This window comes from Capra hircus, chromosome 18 (assembly GCF_001704415.2).
Source record: "Capra hircus breed San Clemente chromosome 18, ASM170441v1, whole genome shotgun sequence".
NCBI classification, from domain to species: Eukaryota; Metazoa; Chordata; class Mammalia; order Artiodactyla; family Bovidae; genus Capra; species Capra hircus.
The window spans coordinates 59,928,158-59,947,507 of NC_030825.1; the positions used below are offsets into that span (position 1 = coordinate 59,928,158).

The window sequence follows — 19,350 nt, forward strand, 5'->3', positions numbered from 1 at the left end:
TGTAAATGAGTTATACTCCAATAAGAACGTTTTAAAAAGATTCTATATCGAAACATTATAATAGTTTGAAACCATTAAAAATATGGTGGAAAATGTTTTAAGCTCTTATGCCAATTTATTTGAAAATTTTTTGAGTTAATTGAATATATTTAAGTCTTTTCAGTTCAGTTCAGTTCAGTTAAGCCTTTTCGCATTGAGGAATTGGGGCAGATACACTTAACATTTCATATGAGTTCATATGAAGAAAACAGAAACCTTGATTTAATCCTGAGATTGGCATTCTTTCTCTTTAGGGAGGTTTTGGTTTATACAGTGAAGAAATTACTTGAATTTAAAATTTATAAGATCATATTTGTAGCTTCCAGTGTTTTAGAAATTATAAGTCAGAAAAGAAAAAAAAAAAACTGTCCCCAATATTCCTAGAACTTTGGCAGTATGTCCTCAATTCCGCTCACACACTGTCATCTAGAGGTAGAAACTTTAATAGGAGCGTCTTAGAGTTTTTCAGAAATGTTCAGTTTTCCGAGGGGCCTCCTGCCCCCCACGAAATGGAATAGTAATCGATTCATGCAGGTTGTCACAGGCCAAGAGAAGGGTTTCAGTTCTCACTGTGATTGAGAAAAGTAATCACTGGAGATGAATTCAGGAATGATTTAAAGGGACAGAATGGGGCAGGTGATATCCGCCTATGACAGCAACAGAAAGAAACACAGACTTCTCTAAAACAATTTCCACTGAAGCAGATCTTCCCAAACCGCATGCAAAGGATGAATTCCTCACTAATCCCTGGACCTGTCGTGGACTGGTCGGCCTCATCCATTGACCCTTACCTGTGTATACGGCTGGTGTCTCCAGTCTCCTTACATCCCAGGGAGTCTTCATTTGCTCCAGAAAGGTGACCAGGTCTGGCTTAGAGACCACAAGACCTGCTATCGGGAAAAGGAATATTCGTTTTGCTAGAGATTCATCAGTTTCCAATCTAATATGTATTCAAGTGAAAAGAAAAGGCACACGTGCTAAGTCGCGCCAGTCACGTCTGACTCTTTGCCACCTTGTAGACTGTAGCCGCCAGGGTCCTCTGTCCATGGGAGTGTCCAGGCAAAAATACTGAGTAGGTTGCCATGTCCTCCTCCAGGAGTTCGTCCCAACCCAGGGATCAAACCCACTTCTTTTATGTCTCCTGCATTGGCAGGCAGGTTCTTTACCACTAGTGCCACCTGGGAAGCCCAGAGAAGGCATGGTAGAATATTAATAGAGCCTAGAACTAAAGTATTTGGGGACATAATTTCCTAAGCTGTATTAAAATTCCCTGGTGGCTCAGCTGGTAAAGAAGCAACCTGCACTGTGGGAGACCTGTGTTTGATGCCTGGGTTGGGAAGATCCTCTGGAAAGGGAACGGCTACCCACCCCACTATTCTGCCCTGGAGAATTCCATGGACTATTCCATAGGCTCCCAAAAAGTCAGACATGACTGTTACCTTGCTCTTTACATTATTACATTATTAACATTCTAGAGAAGGCATGGTTGAATGTTAATATAGCCTACAAAATTATATCCCCAAATACTTTATCAAAGCACTTTTATAACTAAAAAATACATAAAGAAAAGATCTTGAGATTCTAGTCAAGTACTACTAAGGCCAAAGTCAGTAAGTGGGAGAAATCTGATTTATAAAGGAGAATGGCACCCTTTTATACCACAGAACCTACAGAATTACCACTCACCTAGAAGAAGGAGGCAGATTCCATCAAGGAAAAGTTAGAATCATAATGAATCATCATGAAGTCTTCTTTCTCAACTCATAAATATCCATTTTCCCATAGAAAGCGGGGATCTGAAACTATTATAAGGAGCAGAAGATTCTAGGAGACATTCTAGAAATGCAGGAACCAAAACCCAGTGGGTAGAGAAGGGATTCTGGAAGGCAGTTATCCTCACCCAAGGAGGCCAGGTTCCTGTAGTTCTCTAACATCACGTCCCTGTACAATTCTCGCTGCCCGAGGTCCAGGCATTCCCACTCCTCTTGAGTGAAGTCTATGGCCACATCCTGGAATGTCAGCCGTCCCTGAAATACAAAGTACAGGTGCCATGTGGCCATGGGAAGACTTCCTAATGTGACCCAAGAGGAAACCAGCAAGAGAAACGGTTTTGATTTAGGAGAATGTCTGGTGTTACACAATAATATAATTTTTACACAGTAATATTTTCTACCACATTTTTAACCCCAAGAAAAGAGGATGAGATACGACCCATGAACCACTACAGAAATTATTCTGATTTGAAAGAGAAATCATATGATCTGATCAACATTGGCATAGTTATTTCTGAGTGTTGTACTCGGTTGACAGACAATAAACTGTCTATCAAAAGAAACAGGAAATATTTTTACAAAGCATTTCCTGATCCAAATGTTCTGGAGTGGGCTCAGTGTGCCACATTTTTCACAAGCTTATTTGAATGAGTAATGTTGAAAATTCTGCTCCATGAGTGACAATGTGTGAACAGCAACGAGGTAGAATAGTAAGGAAAGAATTCACAGTTAACTTTGAAGTTTAAGTGCTTTACAGATTTTACAGGTCTGATAGGATAGTAACCTCGGCAACAAGAATCATTTTAACAGTCTGGTATATACTACTTTCTGACAGTTTTCAGAGACTTGAATGTGTAACAGAAATAACTTAAAATCAATAATGTTGCAGTATCATCTTTTGGCAAATATTTTAACAAACATTCTTTAAATGACAGCTTAAGGGACTGGGGAGCCTGGTGGTTTTCCGTCTATGGGGTTGCACTGAGTCGGATACGACTGGAGCGACTTAGCAGCAGCAGGAACGTTTACTTCAATTTGTGACTCTAGACTTTAATCAAACATAGACAAATACACAGAGCTAACTCTAATGAAAGTTTATAGAAATTTCTGTATTTGTAAATAATGCTAAAAACAAGAAAAGTGTTAGTCACTCAGTCGTGTCCTACTCTTTCCCACCCCAGGGACTGTAGCTTGCCAGGCTTCTCTGTCCATGGGATTGTCAAGGCAGGAATACTGGAGTGGGTAGCTATTCCCTGCTTCACGGAATCTTCAAAAAAGTAAAACAAAAAATCTATCAAATGATGTTAACATGTTCATGCATACAGACATACACTAAAATGGGACTGTGTACTTATTAAGAGACAAATTGTCATGTCAATAAAATCAGGATAATTTTTAAATGATTGAAATTATACATAAATACTTGAGGATGATATTGTTAGGTAGGTAGAATAGGGAAAAGGAGTCCAAAATGGCGGTGGCTAAGAGACAAGGAAGGTCAAGAAGGGTGCAAGGACCAGGAGTGGGATGCCACTGCCTTCTCCTAAAGAAACAGCACTCCTGCTTAAACCCAATTTGCGTAGGGCAGCCTCCAAATCTTTGTTGTGATGAGACAAAGAACCGAGGAACATACACTCGCGTGACGTGTATGGTGCCATGACTGGGATGTAACCAGGCTGAAACAACCTCCCAGCGGAAGAGGCCAAGCACAGCAGGAGTCCAACTCAGCGAAGCTCCTGCGCTAGAAGCAAACAGGCGGGTGGCAGGGGGCACAATTGAGGGACTCTGGAGAGGCTACTCCTCAGCATGCCCCAAAGGCGCTGTCTGCTGAGCCCCAGCAGCTGTTAACACAAGCCGGTGGGGGTTCTTCTGTCCTTTCTCTTCTCTGTGCCAAGGATCAGACCAATGAAATTGTGAGCACTGGTCAGATATTTAGCAAATTTTCCGGCGGGCCATGAAGGGGATTCCTTGGCACGTTGTTCCCACTGCTTTTTCCTCCTGTCCTTCAGCTCTCTCCCGGGACTCAAGCTCAGCCAAAACTAATGAAACTCAGGCTCTGGTGTCTCATTGCAAAAATTCATTGAGAGACAAAGAGGTGGATTTGTTAGGATCCAGAGAGAAGCCACTCTTCAGGGTGTGAACCATTGCCAAGGGCAAGTGCTGGGGCCACAGCATGAGGCCTGGCTAGGTTTTGTGAGGGGGTGAAAATCATATGCTAATGAGTGGGAGGATCACCCCAACCATTGGGGCACCACCCACTCCTCCCTAATATGCCTTGGAGCTGTCCTGCCACCTGTCTGTTGGCTTATAGATTGGGGATTAAGTACTTGAATTTGACTTGTTATTTTGGACCCACTTGGTTTTAATTTGTTTACATTATACCCTTGTGGAATGTCATTCTTTCAAAGGTTGTGCTCTGCCCCCTTCCCTCCAGTTTCACTCTCTTTGCCTGAGCCCCATCCAGACCCACAAGCTTGCCTCTAAATCTTCTGGAGAGACAACCAGAAAATAGCTGGCCTTGGTAGGGAAATACTCTATAATATCCAACCCCCTAATCCTACCCAGCACTGTTCACAATGGAGATCTTGGGGACGTGCAGCTCCAGTCTGGGGGTCCAAGGAGGTCATCACACCTTGACATGCCTAGGGATCTGGTCCTCGAAAGGTTGTCATGCCTCAACTTGCTCGGGGATCTGCTAGTCCCAGGGGTCCCAGGAGGTCGTCACGCCTCAGCCTGCCCACAGACCCAGTTCTCGAGAGGCTGTCACACCTCGACCTGCCCGGTGATTCGATCTCTAGGAGGCTGTCACGCCTCAGCCTGCCTGGGGCTCTGCACCCTGACCTGGGGACGCCTGGTTCTCAGGTTGCAACAGTTCTCGGTAGGATAAGCTTCAGAAAGACTCACCCCTAAGGAAGTCCACCCATGGAAACAGAAGGAAGCCTATTACTTGTGGGACTGTGCCCAATCTCAGCAATAACTCAGGAACCCAGTGAGAACCCCATTGCCTTTCTGGAAAGGCTGAAAGAGGCACTCCAAAAGTTTACCAATCTGGACTTAGACTCTTACAAGGGACAGGTGATTTTAAACGACAAATTCCTGTCCCAATGTGCATCAGATATCAGAATTAAGTTACAACAGCTACAACAGCAGGACCCCGCTGCCTCTTTAGACGAGATGGTCCAGACAGCCACCAATACCTTTTATAACAGAGAACAGGAGAAGGAGGCCAAGGCCCAGGAGGAGGAGAGAAAGAAAGAGACAAGGCATGCCCAGATGCTGGCCGCCCTCCAGAGAAGCCCTACGGCAAACCCCGAGTCCCTGAAGGACAAGGCACGAGACAAATGCCTGATCTGTAGACAGGCGGGGCATTGGGCCAAAGAGTGTCCAAACCGGGACAAGTCTCCTAGAACGGCTTGCCACAAATGCCATCAACTGGGACACTGGGTGGCACTCTGCCCTCGGGACCCAAGAGCCTCAAGGTCAAGTGCCACGCCTACCCTCACAAGGGTTCAAGAGGACTGAAGCGGCCCACTCCAGCCAGCCCGCCTCTCACAGATAACCATCATGGGGCTGGAGCCAAGGGTGCAACTGGATGTGGCAGGTAGGCCCGAGAATTTCTTGGTTGGCACAGGGGGTACCTACTCTATCTTGATCTCCTACTCCGGAGCCTTCTCCTCCCAAACCTGTACCATTTTGGGTGCTACAGGAAAACCAGCTACTAAAAGATTCACCCAAGCACTTCTTTGTTGCTGGGATGGACAAATATTTTCCCACCAGTTTCTAGTGGTCCCTGAGTGTCCTACTCCCTTATTGGAAAGAGATATACTCACTAAACTGGGGACCACCCTTGTGATGGGAAGTTTTTCAGCCCCTAGAGCTCTACAGCTCCTGGTTACTACTGAAGAACCCATTACACCTTCAATAGAGAGGGACCAAAAACCATGGGAAGACAAAATTAACCCCCGGTGTGGGACCAGGGGATTCCTGGATGAGCCTACCAAGCAGAACCGGTCACCATTGTCCTCCGAGATCCCACTCGGTTTCCTAACCAGAAACAATACCCTCTCAAAAGAGAGGCTCGGGAGGGACTACAGCCTTTAATAAATAAATTCCTTGCTTGTGGGCTATTGGTCCCCACCAGTTCTCCATGTAACACCCCAATCCTCTCAGCAAAGAAAAAAGACGGAACCTGGTGAATGGTTCAAGATCTCAGGATCATAAATGAAGCTGTAGTCCCCCTCCATCCCACAGTACCCAATCCCTATATAATCTTGGGAGAAATCCCACCCAGTGCCAAGTGGTTTACAGTCTTGGATCTCAAAGATGCATTTTTGTGCATACCACTGGCTAAAGAATCCCAATATCTTTTTGCCTTTGAGTGGGAGGCCCCAGCAGAAAAACGCCAACAGATGACTTGGACAGTACTACCTCAGGGGTCAGAGATAGCCCGCACCTGTTTGGACAGGCCATTAGCCAGGATCTCCTAGATCTGGACCTGGGACCTAATGGGAAAATATTACGATATGTAGATGACCTACTAATCTGTCTCCTGATGAGAAAAGTGCCCAACAACATGCAATTCAGGTTCTAAACTTCTTGGCAGAAAGGGGATATAAAGTTTCCCATGCTAAGGCACAGATGGTCGAGACAAAGGTCACTTACCTGGGAGTTCAGATTACACACGGGTCCAGGAGGCTGTGCTCTGATCGAGTACAAGGAATCCTCCAGTTGCCCTCCCCCACGACTCGAAAACAATTGCGAGCTTTCCTGGGGCTAACTGGATATTGTAGAATCCGGATACCCAACTATGGTCTAATTGCCCAGCCCTTATATGAAAACTTAAAGGGACGAGATGATTCAATCCCACTGATATGGGGAACTCCTCAAAAGAAGGCAGAGGCTACACTAAAACAGGCCTTAACTTGAGCACCTGCCTTGAGGTTGCCAGACCCAGAAAAAGCATTGCAACTTTATGCCCATGAAACAGAGGGAATAGCTTTGGGTGTGTTAACTCAAAGGTGTGGATCTGAGCCCCAGCCTGTAACTTACTTATCCAAAAAGCTCGATCCAACTACCCGAGGCTGGCCCTACTGCCTTCGAAATCTTGCAGCTATTGCAATCATGATAGAAGATGCTTTAAAACTCTCCTCTGGGGGAAAACTAACTATTTTTACCAGCCACCAAGTAAAACAACTCCTAAATGGGAGAGGGCATTTATGGTTGTCTGATCAAAGAATCCTCAGATGTCAAGTAATGCTGATGGGAAATCCAGGCCTCACTATATCCCCTTGTGAGGTTCTTAACCCAGCCACCCTCCTGCCTATCCCTGAGGGCTCTCTCCCCTTTCACTCTTGTCTAGAAACCTTGGACCACTGGACAAAACCCCGAGAGGGATTGTCAGAAGATCCTCTGACCAATCCTGAGGAAATCTGGTACACTGATGGAAGCAGCTTTGTCTTGGATGGAAAAAGAAGAGCCAGGAATGCAGTAGTCTCCAATTTTGAGACCATAGAGGCTAAGCCTCTGCCACCAGGTACTTCAGCCCAATTAGCTGAGCTCATAGCCCTGACTCGAGCTTTAGAGCTGGTAAAAGGAAAAAGAATAGCCATTTACACTGATTCCAAGTATGCTTCTCTGGTGCTACATGCACATGTGGCTATTTGGAAAGAAAGGGGCCACTTGACCACCCGAGGGTCCCCAGTCAAATATGGTGATCAAATTCTTCGACTCTTGGAGGCAGTCCATCTGCCCACCGAGGTTTTAGTCTCCCACTGTAAAGGACACCAAAAAGGGAGCACAGAAGTGGCACGAGGGAACCAAGCAGCTGATCAGGCAGCTAGGAGAGCAGCATGACAGAACCATGACCGAATAGGGGTTGCTGCCTTAGTTCCACAGACTGATTTGCCAGAAACTCCTTCCTATACTGAAGGTGAGACCCTTAAAGCTAAGAGCAAGGGCTTTCAAGAAGATCATATGGGGTGGCTCCAAAAGGAGGGACTCCTTTTTCTTCCGGGGAACCTCCAATGGAAGTTGGTTAACTCCTTACATGCCACTACTCATTTAGGAGAAAAGGCCCTCCAGAGATTATTAGAAAGGTCCTTCAGAGGAACAGGCTTCCAAACAACTATAAGACAGGTGGTGTCCTCTTGTCCCACTTGCCAATTAAACAACCCCCAAGGAGCTCTAAGACCCCAGCTGGCCCAGCCCATCCAACGACGTGGGGCCTACCCAGGAGAGGACTGGCAGATGGACTTCACCCAGATGCCAGTTTCTCAAGGGTATAGATAGCTATTAGTCATGATAGATACATTCACAGGATGGGTTGAAGGCTTTCCCACCCGGACTGAGAAGGCTGAGGAGGTGGTAAAAAAACCGCTCCATGAAATCATTCCAAGATTTGGTCTGCCCAGGTCATTACAAAGTGACAATGGGACATCATTTACTTCCAAGGTCACCCAAGGGGTCTCGAAAGCATTGGGCATTACTTATCTCCATTGTGCCTGGAGACCTCAATCTTTGGGAAAAGTAGAAAGAGCCAATCAATTCTTAAAATCAGCTATAAGAAAGATAACCCAGGAGACCTCCTTGGGGTGGAAGGAGGCTTTAGCAATAGCTCTCGTCTACACCCGCATTGCCCCTAAGGAACAGCTTGGACTTAGTCCTTATGAGATGCTATATGGGAGACCTTTCATTTATGTCAATGACCTCTTCCTAGATCCAGAGATTCAGACCCTCCAGTCTTATACCATAGCCATTGGGCAATTCCAACAGGATATACGCTTGTGGGGTATAAACCAGGACCCAAAAGATTCTAAGGAGTCAGAACTATATGCTCCAGGGACTCAAGTCCTAATTAAAGTCTGGAAAGATGGGTCTCCAAAAGCTCAACTGCAGCCCGCATGGAAGGGCCCCTACCCTGTAATATTTTCTACCCCCACAGCAGTCAAGGTACCAGGAAATGACTCCTGGATTCACTACTCACGAGTCAAGCCATGGAAGATGACAGAAGAGGACACTCAATACACCTGTGAGCCCCTGGGAGATCTCAGATACCTATTCAGGACTACCAATGAGTGCCATTCTAATGAACACCCCCAAAATCTGGTTTGTGGGGATAAGATTTCTCAGGATAGCTCTACACAGCCAACCCAGCTTGACAGAGATTGTATTCCAAAACAGACAAGAGATAGAACTTCTGATCCCTGAACAAGGAGGGACTTGAATCACTCTGGCAATGTGAATTTAAAATTGACTAATGCCCCTACTAGTCCTTGTTATGCTACAATGATGATGCTTATGATTATTCCATGAACTATCAATTTTCTAACCTGTTTTGTCTCTGCCCAGGTCAACAAGCTACAACACGCAGTGCCAGTTCAATAAAGTTATGAAACTACAGCCGACCACGAAAAATATCACACCCTTAGATGGACTCCTCTATAAGGACTCTGAGGCTTGAGACTAGCAAGAGGGGGAGGCCCAATACCCCTTGCCGCCCCAGTTCAGCAGGAAGTAGCCAGAAAGACCTCGACACCCCTGTTCCCAAAGAATTGGGCCTCCCATCTCTTGAGGGGGGAATGTTAGGTAGGTAGAATAGGGAAAAGGAGTCCAAAATGGCAGTGGCTAAAAGACAAGGAAGGGCAAAGCCCGCGATTATAGAACTAAAGCAGGCCCGAGGACCAGAGTGAAGACTTCAGGTAGAACAAACAGCACTCCTGGCTACACCCAATTTGCACAGGGCAGGCCCAGGTGGAGGCAAAAGCATATAAAAGAAGGAGCCAAAGCACTCTCTCTCTCTCTCTCTCTTCCTCTCCTGCATGAGTGCACTCTTTCTCTCTCTCTCCCTCTCTCTCTTCCCCTCTCCCACGTGCTCCTTCACTCTCTTCCCTTCACATCTTTAGGTTATCACACCCCCACTCTTCGAGGATCGATTCTCCTGCTATCTTCTAAATAAAATAGAGTTGTAACACTGATTTGCATAAGAGCTATAACACCGTTTGTCCAAAGCCCGAGAGCTGTGACGAGCTGAGGGCTCTAATGTCCGTTGCTCCAAATCTTTGTTGTGACGAGACAAAGAACCGAGAAACATACACTCGTGTGACAAAATACTTTGTTACTTTTTGTTTTAACATCATTCACTGATCTTTCTTGTATAAACCCTTTCCTGTTTTCTCAACTACATTTGGGATGAACCTCTTTCATCACTTATTACATTACTAGAATTTCTCTCCAGTATGTACTCTGCATATACATTAAATAATCAGGGTGATGATATACAACCTTGACATACTCCTTTCCCCATTTGGAACCAGTCTGTTGTTCCATGTCCGGCTCTGACTGTTGCTTCTTGACCTGCATACAGGTTTCTCAGGGGGCAGCTAAGGTGGTCTGGTATTCTCATCTGTTTAAGAATTTTCCACAGTTTGTTGTGATCCACACAGTCAAAGGCTTTAGTGTGCTCGGTAAAGCAGAAGTGGATGTTTTTCTGGAATTCCCTTTTTCAATGACCCAATGAATGTTGGCAATTTAATCTCTGATTCCTCTGCATTTTCTAAATCCAGCTTGTACATCTGCAAGTTCACGGTTCATGTACAGTTGAAGGCTGGCTTAAAGGAGTTTGAGCATTACCTTGCTAGCATATGAAATGAGCACTATTGTGCAGTAGTTTGAACATTCTTTGGCATTGCCCTTCTTTGGGACTGGAATGAACACTGACCTTTTCCAGTCCTGTGGCCACTGCTGAGTTTTCCAGATTTGCTGGCATACCTAGTGCAGCACTTTCACAGCATCGTCTTTCAGGATTTGAAATAGCTCAGCTGGAATTCCATCACCTCCACGAGCTTTGTTGGTAGTAATTCTTCCTAAGGCCCACTTGACTTCACACTCCAGGATGTCTGGCTCTAGGTGAGTGACAACACCATTGTGGTTATCCAGGTCATTAAGACCTTTTTTGTACAGTCCTGTGTATTCTGGCCACCTCTTCTTAATCTCTTCTGCTTCTGTTAGGTCCATGGCATTTCTGTCCTTTATCGAGCCCATCTTTGCATGAAATGTTCCCTTGGTATCTCTAATTTGCTTAAAGAGACCTCTAGTCTTTCCCATTCTATTGTTTTCTTCTATTTCTTTGCATTGTTCACTTAAGAAGCCTTTCTTATCTCTCCTTGCTAGTCTTTGCAACTCTGCATTCAGATGGGTATATCTTTCCTTTTCTCCTTTGCCTTTCACCTCTCTTCTTTCCTCAGCTCTTTGTAAGCCTTCCTCAGACAACCATTTTGCCTTTTTGCATTTCTTTTTCTTGGGGATGGTTTTTGTCACTGCCTCCTGTACGATGTTACAAACCTCTGTCCATAGTTCTTCAGGCATTCTGTCTATCAGATCGAATCCCTTGACTCTACTTGTCATTTCCACTGTATAATCATGTTGTTGTTGTTCAGTTGCTCAGCCGTGTCTGACTTTCCAACCCCATGGATTACACCACACCAGGCTTCCCTGTCCATCACCACCTCTGGAGCTTGCTCAGACATGTCCATTGAGTTGGTGATGCTATCCATTATCCTGTTCTCTTTTGTCCCCTTCTCCTCCTGCCTTCAGTCTTTCCCAGCATCAGGGTCTTTTCCAATGAGCCAGCTCTTCACATCCGATGGCTAAAGTATTGGAGTTTCAGCTTCAGCATTAGTCTGTCCAGTGAATATTTGGGACTGATCTCCTTTAGGATGGACTGGTTGGATCTCCTTGCAGTCCAAGAGACTCTCAAGAGTCTTCTCCAACACTGCAGTTCAAAAGCATCAATTCTTCGGCACTCAGCTTTCTTTATAGTCCAACTTTCACATCCATACATGACTGCTGGAAAAACCAAAGCTTTGCCTAGACAGACCTTTGTTGGCAAAGTAATGTCTCTGCTTTTTAATATGTTGTCTAGGTTGGTCATAACTTTTCTTCCAAGGAACAAGTGTCTTTTAATTTCATGGCTGCAGTCACCATCTGCAGTGATTCTGGAGCCCCAAAAAGTTTATTTTGTTTTTACTTCATTACTCTAAGAGGTGGATGCAAACAGAGTTGGAGTTTATATCAAAGCATGTTCTGTCTGTCTCTCCTACCTATATTTCCCTCAAGAGGTTGAGACTATCAGCCCTCTTTTAAGCTCTTTCATCAATTTGAAGTTGCTTTTTCTGTCTGGGTTCAGGCAGTGTGCGAATTTCATTCTCTTTTCACTTGAGAGACCTCTGCATGGTCCTACAGTCTGGCTGTTAACAATTGACATTGCCAGCATCCAACATGTAGGAGGGCTCGCTTCTCTCTACAACCCTTTCCAGCGTTTATTGGTTTTAGACTTCTTGCCAATGTCCATTCTGACCTGTGTGAGTTTTGATTGGCATTTCTCTTAAGATTTCACCATGTTGAAATATTTTCATATGATTTTTCAAAAAACAGTGTGAGTAAGACTGACCTCTGTCCCATTGACTGACTGCCCATTTCAAATTCTTTTTTTAGGATCTACCCGAGGACATTTGTTGAGAATAGATGTTTTTTTCCTTTCAGCCCCATGAAAGTGGAGTCGCTCAGTCATGTCCGACTCTTTGCGACCCCATGGACTGTAGCCTACCAGGCTCCTCTGTCCATGGGACTTTCCAGGCAGGAATACTGGAGTTGGTTGCCATTTCCTTCTCCAGGGGATCTTCCCGACCCAGGGATTAAACCCAGGTCTCCCACATTGTAGGCAGACGCTTTACCGTCTGAGCTACAGAACTCTAAGCCCCATGCATGCATACATGCATGCTAAGTCACTCTAGTCGTGTCGGACTCTGTGCGACCCCGTGGAAAGCAGCCCACCAGGCTCCTCTGAACACTGGAGTGGGTTGCCATTTCCTTGACTCCAGTATTCTTGCCTAGAGAATCCCGGGGATGGGGGAGCCTGGTGGGCTGCCGTCTATGGGGTTGCACAGAGTCAGACACGACTGAAGCGACTTAGCAGCAGCAGCAGCAGCAAGCCCCATAGACCTGGTGATTATGAAGTGCCCGTGAGCACAGGTTTTTCAGTCGTTACCACACATGGCCACGAGGTGGCAGCATCTCTTCCTGCTCCACTGCTGGCGTTTTCTGTTGTTTTGTTTTTTATTGTTTATTTTCTGTTCGAGTAGGGTTGATTTCCGATGTGTTTGTTTTAAGTGTACAGGAACTTGGTTTAGTTGTGCACGAACGTATCTCTATTCCCTTTCGGGTTCTTTTCCTATATTGGTTCTCTCGGTGTGTTCAGTAGACCTACCTGTGCTATTCCGTTATTTTGGATTATCTATCTGATAAGAAGCAGTGAGTATGTTAATCCCAACCTCTTAATGTCTTCCTTCCCCTACCTTAAAAAAAAATCATTATAAGTGAGTTTTCTAAGTCTGTGAGACTGTTTGTTAATAAATTAGTTCATTTTGATGAATTTATAGATTCCACCTGTAAGTGATATATTTCTCTTTCCTTCTCTAATTGACTTCACTCCGTATAATAAATCTCTCGGTCCATCCATGCTGCTGCCAGTGGCATTTTTTCGTTTTGTTGATGGCTGAGTGTATTTGGTATGCAAATGAACCATTTTCTCTTCATTTCTCTATTGATGGACATTGTGGTTGATGCTGTGTCTTGGATATTGTCAATAGTGCTGCCCTGAAGAGAGGGGTGCATGTATCATTTTTAATTAATGTTCTTTACGGATCTAACCTGAGGAGTGGGCTTGCCGGATCATGTACTAAGTCTATAGTTAGTGTTTTAAGGAACGCCCATACTGTTTTCCTTCGTGGCTGCCCCCGCCCATTTCCATTCCTGCCCACAGTGTAGGAGGAGTCCTGTTCCCCTCGCCCTCAGCAGCAGTTAATCCTTGTTCATCTTTTGGAGGATGGCTGTTCTGAGGGGTGCGAGGTGATACCACGGCCCAGTTTTGATTTGCATTTCTCCAATAGTTAGTGATGCTGAGCATCTTTTCAGGTGCTTTACATGGCCACCTGGATGTCTTCTTTGGACAAATGCCCATTTAGATCTTTGGTCCGTTTTTTCTAGTGGGATGATTTTTTAAAAAATATATATATATTGAGCTGCATGAGCTGTTTGCATATTTTGGAGATAAATTCCTTGTTTCTAAATTCAGTTCCAAACATTTTTTCCCATTCCGAGGGTTTCGTTTTTTTTAGTTTGGTTTACAGTTTCTCTTGCAGTGCAAACGTTTTTGAGGTTAGAGAAACTCAAGTATTTTGTTGAGTTTTGTTTAGTTTTTCATTATTGTAAAAGTGGATCGAAAAGGGTTTGCTACGGTGCATGTCAAAGCTTGTTCTTCCTATAATTTCCTCGAGGGGTTTAGAGTAATTGTCGCTCCGTTAAGCTCTTAATTGGTTTGGAGTTACTTTCTCTGTGTGAGGGTAGGGAACGCCACAATTTCATTCAATGTTATCTTGTTATCTTGTTACCATCTCCTCTGTATGGACTCTTAACAATTTAACTTGGTAGCCTCCGTGCAGGAGAATTAATTCCCTTTTCTCCAAAACCTTCCAGCATTTATTGTTTGTAGACTTTTTGACAAAGGTCATTTTGACCAGTGTGAGGCAATACCTTAGTTTTGATTTGCATTTTGGTGAGATTACAGGGTGTGGAGGCTTTTCATGGGATTAAAAAAAGAAAGTGCGAGTAAAACTAATACATCGAGACTGGCCTCCTGACCGTCTGCCCTCTCTTTTGAACTCTTTTTCCAGGACCCACTCGAGGACATTTTTTAAGGACAGGTGTTTTTTCACTAAATCCCTGCAAGCCTGGTAAACTATCCGCACAGGTTTTTCAGTTGCTGTTACCAGATGTGGCCACAGGGGCAGCAGTTCTTCACGCTCGGCTTTTGTTTAGAATTTCTGTTTATTTTCTGTTGGAATAGAGTTGATTCCTGCTGGGCTTGTTTTAGGTTGACAAGAACTTGATTCAGTTATACATAAATGCATGTCTATTCTCTTATCTTTAGGGGTCTTTTCCCATATAGGTTCTTTCAGTGTTTTCAGTACACTTCCCCGTGCTATTCAGTAGGTGTTTTTTGGATTATCTATCTGATAATAAGTAGTATGTATGTTAATTCCAACTTCTTAATGTCTCCCTACCCTTCCCTTTTTTGAAATAATCATAGGTGAGTTTTATTAGTCTGAGTCTATTTCTGTTTATAAATCTGTTCACTTGAAAGAACTTATAGATTCCACTTGTAAGTGATATAATCTTTCTCTTTCCTGACTTCTCTCAGGAGGATAAATCTCTTGGTCCATCCACGCTGCTGTTAATGGCATTACTTTTGTTGTTGTTCTTTTTGATGGCTGAGTGTATTCCAGTGTCTAGATAGGTCAGTTACACTTCATTTCTCTCTATTGATGGACATTTTGGCTGAAGCTCTCTCTTGGAATTTGTGAATAGTGCTGCCATGAAAACAGAGGAGCAAGTATCACTTTAAATTATGATTTTATCCAGACCTAAGGGAAGGAGTGGGCTTGCTTCACCGGGTGGCAACTATATTTAATGTTTTAAGGAATCTCCATACTGTTTTTCTCGTGGCTGCACCCACCCATTTCCATCCCTGCCCACAGTGTAGGAGGCCTCCCTGTTCCCCTCTCCTCTGAAGCATTGAATCTTTGTAGATCTGTTGGAGGATGGTCATTCTGAGGGGGTGAGCTGATACCTTGTTGCAGTTTGATTGGCATTTCTCTAACAGCGATGCTGAGCATCTTTTCATAGGCTTTATGGCCATCTCGATGCCTTCTTTGAGGATACATCCATTCAGATCTTTGGCCAGTTTTTTCTCTTCGGTTGATTGTATTTTGATATTGAGCTGCAGGAGCTGTTTGCATATTTTGGAGATGAACACGTTGTTTTAAAATTCGGTTGCATTTTCCCCCTGATGTTCAGGGTTGTCTTTATCTTTGTTTTGGGTTTCCCTTGCTGAGCAAAAGCTTTTGAAGTTAACGAAGTCCCTTTTGTTGAGTCTTATTTTTCATTATCCTAAAAGTGGGTCCAAAAACAACTTGCTGCGATTTGTGTCAAACCGTGTTCTGCCTATATTTTCCTTAAGAGGGTTAGACTAATCGTCCCTCAGTTTAGTTCTTTAACGGATTTGAAACGTCTTTTTCTGTAATTGGTTAGGGACTGTCAGTTTCATCACTTTTCACTTGTTTAAGGAACCTCCACCCTCTCCTCCACACTGGTTGTTAGCAGTTTATTTTGCCAGCATCAGTGTAGGAAGGTTCCCTTTTCTCCACAACCGCTCTAGCATTTCCTGTTGGTAGACTTTTTGACAAAGGCCGTTTAACCAATTGTAGTTTTGATGTGGGTTTCTATAAGACTTCATGATGTGAAGGCCGTTCATGTGATTTTTTTTTTAAACAGTGTGAGTAAAACTGACCTCTCAGGGTGGACCTCTGGACCGTCTGCTCTGCCTTAAATTTTCTTTCCAGGACCTACTCGAGGGCATTAGCTAAGGACAGGTGTTTTTTCCTTACATCCGAGCAGGCCTGGTGAATATGAAGTGCCCATCAGCGCAGGTTTTTCAGCTGATGTTACCAAAAGCGGCCACAAGATGGCAGCATTTCTTCATGCCCACCAGAGCCTTAGGGCAAGTCCTGTTCTGGGTTGTTAATTAGAATGGATACACCCAAGGCTGTGTTTCCTTCCTTCTCTCTGAGCCTTTATCCCCGGACATATCTCAACGATTGCCACACCACTCTGCAGAAGAAGCTGTCCTCTGAGTGGGGTGACCCTAAAGAAGGAGGCCGGAGGTGGGAACCCTGCCACCAGGAGACACGGAGCCCAGAGCACTTTGCAAAGCTCTTCCAGCCCGGAGACCCCACCATCCCTTGGGAGCACTAGGGTTGGTTCTGCTGCAGGAGGGTTCCCTGGATCTGGAGACTGTGGACTCATGCAGAGGGGAACAGGCAGTCCAAGTCCTTAGGGTTGGGGGTAGGGGGCTGTTTGCCTAGCAAACCCTCCCCACCACCCTCAGCCCCAGGACAGTCCCGCCTGGGGACGCAAGCCTGCTCAGACTCCAGGCATGTGACACCAGGCCAGGTCGCCAAGGCCAGATGGGAACAGAGTCAGCAGTTCTTTTCTCTTTAAAAAAAAAAAATGTTTTTGAATTGTAGTTTACAGGTGAGTTACATTGTGGTGGCTTGTACAGAAACTTGATGCATTTATTCATGAGTGAAGTGAAGTTGCTCAGTCGTGTCTGACTCTTTGCGACTCCATGGACTGTAGCCTACCAGACTCCTCTGTCCATGGGATTATCCAGGCAATAGTCCTGGAGTGGATTGCCATTTCCTTCTCCAATATTCTTTATCGTTTTCTTTTCCCATAGAGGTTATTACAGAGTTTTGAGAGGGTTTCTTGTGCTCTGTGGTGGGTCCTTGTGGATTATTTTAGAAGTATAAATAGTAGTGTGTTTATGTTCTTCTCAACCTACTAATTTCTCCCTGCCCCACACATTTCACTTTGGGGAACCATGAATTTATTTTCTAAGTCTGTGACGCTGTTTCTGTTTTGTAAAGAAGTTCACCTGTATCCGTGTTTAGGTTCCACCTAGAAGTGGTCTTATAGGATATATGTTTTTTTCCAAATGTAAACCAAGGGCCAGAAGGGCGTCCTGTGTGAGTGATGTAAGTCTCCTCTCACTGGGCTCTCACCCAGGACTCCGGCACTCCTCACCTGGTGTGCACTGCCTAGTCTCGGTCTTAAATAAATAAACTGCTTCTGTGTGCTTGCCCAGACATTCTGTGTGTCTCTAATAGTGACCTTTGTATCTGTTTCTATGGGGTGTGCCTCTTTGAGACATTCTTGCTTTCAAGCAGAGGAAAGACCCAGGGTCACTTTGCTTCTCACCTCTGGCCCCTGCTGGTCTGGCAGCGAGGACTCCTGGTTCTCATCCGGGCTCCCCACATTCAGTTCAGGACGGCTCACTGCTGCCTGCGAGACCACCTGGTGCTGAAACCAGAAATCCGGGAGTTCAAGGTTTGCGTTAAAACAACATTGGGATGGACATGATTGAAAGGAGTATCGATGGACATGAGTTTGACTAACTCTGGCAGTTGGTGATGGACCGGGAGCCCGGGCGAGCTGCAGTCCATGGGGTTGTAAAGAGTCGGACACCACTGAGAGACTGAACTGAACTGAAGATAGGGAAGATAATGTTATATGTGGTCAGGACTCTCTAAGACTACACTAAATTTGATTAGATCAATAAATTTTGTTGAGCTGTGACCAGACTGGAATTTGGTTTTCTCTCCGTGTTGAGAGAATAAGGTTTTCCTGGAACATGGCTTTGGTAATGGTCTATGTGAATTTCTTTGCCTTAAAGTGATTTATATTTGTTTTTAAAATCTTTGGTTACTTTGGTGAAGTAAATATTATTTCACAGTGACCTATGAAGATTGTGGTACATGTAGGTAAAGCCAATTCTGCTTCTACAAAGAATTAACCCCTCATTGTCAGACTTTTGTTTCCCTGATGTCCTTAGGAGTTGGCAATAGTCTCCTAAATCAAGGAATTTACACTGGTAAACACTAGCTGTAACTCAGTCAGGGCTACGGGAAATCCAAGACGGCTACTCAGCTCTTCCCAGCTCCCAGACAGACCTCATTTACATTTGATGGCTTACAGCCTTTCCTGGGCACATGTTACAAATCTGATGGCCTCACAATGGAAAAACATAGTTTAAAATGTGTTTTCCACTTGGGGTACATTTACCACAGTCTCCAGGGATCACGGCACCCACTTCACTGGACACACCATGCAAGCCTTAACAAAAACTTCACAAACTTCTTACAGCTATCACCGTCATCATCATACTCAATCATCAGGCAAGGACAACAGAACAAAGATTAATTACGTGGGGTTAAATAAACTGCTAAATGTGATTATAATGTTCATGACCTTTGGGGTGACATATTACTGGCTTCCACTCTTCTCAGGTATAAAGAAGCTCTTCTCCTCAAGCTACTTAAGACTTACAACAGTTTGGTAATTTACACCTCTGGATAAAATTCAAACATTCTTTCTTTTCTCTCTGCCTTGTCCCTCCAGAAATTAGAGACACTTGGATTCTGAGCAGCCTTACCAGGTAAATGAAAAGACTGTCTCCTGACATGTACAGGAATCTCAAAGATTTTGAGATTTGGGGGACCTTTAGAAGAGAGGAAAATCAACTTAGGCAAAATCTGATGGCAGGCCTTTGGCATGACTTTCTTTGCCTTGAGAGGCCTTTGGGGAATTTTAGTTCAAGACTCCTGAGGAATTACAGCAGAGACTGTGTAAAGAAGCTGTGTGGTCAGTATACCCAACTTACTTTTAAAACAAATTAGTCTTGGCCTAGTTTAATAAAATGAAGGGTAAGTTTAGAAAAAAACATTTTATTAAATATTAAATTCTAGTTTTAATTAAGGTCTATGTTTACTAAGACTTTTCTGTCTTAGTAGACAGAGGACCTGGATTACACTGGCTACACTTTGTACAGGTTCTCAGATTCTTGCTTGTGACCCGACTAGTACTG

General features: G+C 44.4%; 1 protein-coding gene across 1 annotated transcript in view; it reads right to left on the bottom strand.

Moving 5' to 3' along the window:
* The window catches only part of LOC108638080 (zinc finger protein 675-like), a 47,708-nt gene that overhangs the window by 3,428 nt on the left and 24,930 nt on the right, over positions 1–19,350 (bottom strand). The window contains 3 exon segments of the mRNA XM_018063205.1: positions 831–926; positions 1,940–2,066; positions 17,685–17,786. Coding sequence (XP_017918694.1) covers positions 831–926; positions 1,940–2,066; positions 17,685–17,786 — 325 coding nt within the window.